Source organism: Neopsephotus bourkii, unplaced genomic scaffold, assembly GCF_033783945.1.
Source record: "Neopsephotus bourkii isolate Nb327-2 ecotype Australia unplaced genomic scaffold, CSIRO-AGI_Nbou_v1 NB_196, whole genome shotgun sequence".
Taxonomy (NCBI): domain Eukaryota; kingdom Metazoa; phylum Chordata; class Aves; order Psittaciformes; family Psittacidae; genus Neopsephotus; species Neopsephotus bourkii.
This window is the reverse complement of record NW_026900709.1, coordinates 5,379,997-5,382,631: the sequence shown is the minus strand read 5'-3', so window position 1 is coordinate 5,382,631 and position 2,635 is coordinate 5,379,997. Positions and strand designations below refer to the sequence as shown.

The 2,635-nt window shown below is 40.0% G+C and overlaps 1 protein-coding gene across 1 annotated transcript; it reads right to left on the bottom strand.

Moving 5' to 3' along the window:
* Positions 1 to 319: 319 nt before the first annotated feature.
* Positions 320 to 2,095, bottom strand: CASP10 (caspase 10). The gene is made up of 2 exons (XM_061377684.1): positions 1,883 to 2,095; positions 320 to 1,097 (listed from the first exon to the last, which is right to left on the bottom strand). The coding sequence occupies exons 1-2, from the start codon at positions 1,989 to 1,991 to the stop codon at positions 589 to 591; spliced, it is 618 nt and encodes a 205-aa protein (XP_061233668.1). The 5' UTR covers positions 1,992 to 2,095; the 3' UTR covers positions 320 to 588.
* Positions 2,096 to 2,635: the final 540 nt, after the last annotated feature.

The following is a 2,635-nucleotide window of genomic DNA, read 5'->3' as shown; positions in this document are numbered from 1 at the left end:
GACTGAAGCAGTGCCCAGAAGTGCAGGGGCCAGTCTGAAACGAAGGATTACCCCAGTACATTATTTTCACCTCTCCAAGCTCTCAAAAAGAAAAAAAAGACGAACTGACTGCATTGCCCATTCTCCATCCCCTGCACTGCTGCAGGACAGGAGGTAGAGAATTCAGGAGTGAAGGTAAACCCAGGGAGAAGGGAGAGGGGAGGGATTAAGATCAGGTTTCCTTTCTCAGTATCCAATTCTGCTCTGAGAGGCAATAAATCAGATCTAATTTCACTTAAGCTGAGTCTGTTTTCCTGTGGCTGTAATTTGTGAACGATTTCTCCCTGTCCTTATCTGAACTCATAAACCTCTAAATATACTTTCTCACCTCTGTACAACCGATAGAGTGGCTTTGGCAGGCACCTCGTGTCCAGCCAGGGTCAATCCACCACAAATGTAACTTTAGCGGTGCAAGCAAACAAATCATCAGTTTAACTAATACTGTCCACCTCAGAACATGGGTTAGCGTTCCTATGTGAATTTCCCTTTGGAGTTAAAGAGAAGGGGGAAGTTCCTCCCAGTCCTTCACGGAAGAGCTAAGAAAAGTATTTACCTTGGTACCAACAGCTGTAGCTTGCTGCACAGGGCCTGAATGTACCAAGCACCCTGTTGAATATGCCGGAAGGAGACATATCCATCAATAGTGGCCATGCCTAGGAGGAAATCAGCCTCTTCAGGAATACTTTCAGAAGGAGAAAAGCTCTGTTGCATGGAAGATGAGTCTGGAATTCGTGCATCAGTTTTAACAGGGACACCACACTGTATCTCTTTACCCTGGCACGCTTGGATAAAGAAGAGTTTGGGTTTTTCTGCCAGCTGTGGACACTGTCTTGCAGTGAAGTAGGACATGATTGTGCGGATCGATACAAGTTCCTCATCTTTCCCATAGACTGCTCCTGACTCTCCATGAGACAGAATACAACATATAAAACAGTCCCTGTCTTTGTGATCTTGCAGCTGCTGCCAAGTTTGCATGAGTTCTTTAATCTTCTGAGATGTCAGATCTGTGTAAATCCTCACATCCAGACCAAGCCACGTGAATACTCGCTCCAGTTCCTCTGTAATTTAAAACAAAGAGAAAAGGAAAAACTGAGGCACTAGTAAACAATTTTATAAAGTCACTATGCAAACTAATCTGAACCAGGAAAGACCTTACGCCTTCTGCAGATTCACCCTTATGCTATATAAAGGGTATATATATATATATATATATATATATAACCTTTAGTATCAACTAAAGGATAACTGGAATAAAAAAGATGGCACCAGCTCAGAGTTCCTGGGATTTTCTAGAAAAGTTTCAGAAAATATAATGACATTTTACAGTGTATAATGACATACTGAGTGAGCTCACAAATGACACCGGAAAATATCAGGAGTCCCCCCACCAGAGTTTCCGTTCAAATCGTTCAGAACCTTCCTCCCATCATTACTTTCCAGTTGCAGTTTAGTGAAACTAATATTAGAGTTTCATACACAATAGATAAATAAAGGAACAGAATAAAATAAGAAGTGCTCAGAGTTGCTTGATTATGGAATTTTGCATTATATAATGTAGAACGATGGCTTTAGTTTCAGTTCTTTATTACAGTTATAGATAAAGGGTAAGTAAAGAGATTCTCAAAGTTGTTCAAGAATGATCCAATACATCAGAAACTGTACTTTTCCTTTAACCCTTTCTCCCCTAGGATACACAAATGACAAATTAACTTATCTCAAACATTTTACTCTTTCAGAATGTTAACTAAAATACAGACAATAAAAAAAAAGAGCAATATTTGACAATTGACTCGCATGGCAAAACAAAGACTCGTGTTCCAAAAATCGCCCTTCAGTAACTTACCAGCATCTTTGAAGGAACCCCTCCTTTCACTAAGAGACTGATTGAATTTAACGTTATTAATAACAAGACAAAATCCTCTGTGTGGTCCATCCATTTTGTAGCTTTTCATCTTCTGTAGAAAGGAGTGGAAAAAAAGCTTACAGCCTCAATGAATTTATTCAACTTACTCCTATTTCCTTAATACGCCTCAAAATTGGCATCCAAAAATTAGAGGTACCTTCAAAATCAGCCAAATTATTTCCAATTTCCTAATCAGAGTCACCTTGTTGATGTCCTTTACAGTACATAATAGCTAATTCTTCAGGTAGCTGAACAGCTTCCAGTAATTGTAGAATTTCTATAGCGTGGTTAATCTGTTTCCCTTGTGTGTTCAAAGGTCCACATTCTTTCCAGATAGCACCGTGTGCATGGACCACACCAAATGCGTATTTAGAATCAGTCCAAATATTTATCCTTTTATCTTTAGCCAGTTCCAGGGCTCTTATTAATGTTATTATTTCTGCCTTCTGGGCAGAGGTGTTTGAAGGTAAAGGTTTAGCTTCTTTTACCTGTGAAGTGGTGGTAACAGCATATCCTGCCTTCCATTTACCATTTTTCATGAAGCTACTACCATCAGTAAACCAAGAGTCAGCACCTTCCAGAGGTTTTTCTTTCAAGTCTGGTCGGCCTGAATATACAGTCTCTATGGTGGTCAAGCAGTCGTGTGTTAGTGGTTCTGTCGACTCTTCCTGCAAAAGGATGCTGGATTCACGA

Coding starts and splice junctions, on each gene's coding strand:
- CASP10 (XM_061377684.1), bottom strand. CDS start 1,991: ATGAAAAGCTACAAAATGGATGGACCACACAGAGGATTTTGTCTTGTT. Junction 1,098..1,882: donor GGGTTCCTTCAAAGATGCTG/GTAAGTTACTGA, acceptor TTTAAATTACAG/AGGAACTGGAGCGAGTATTC.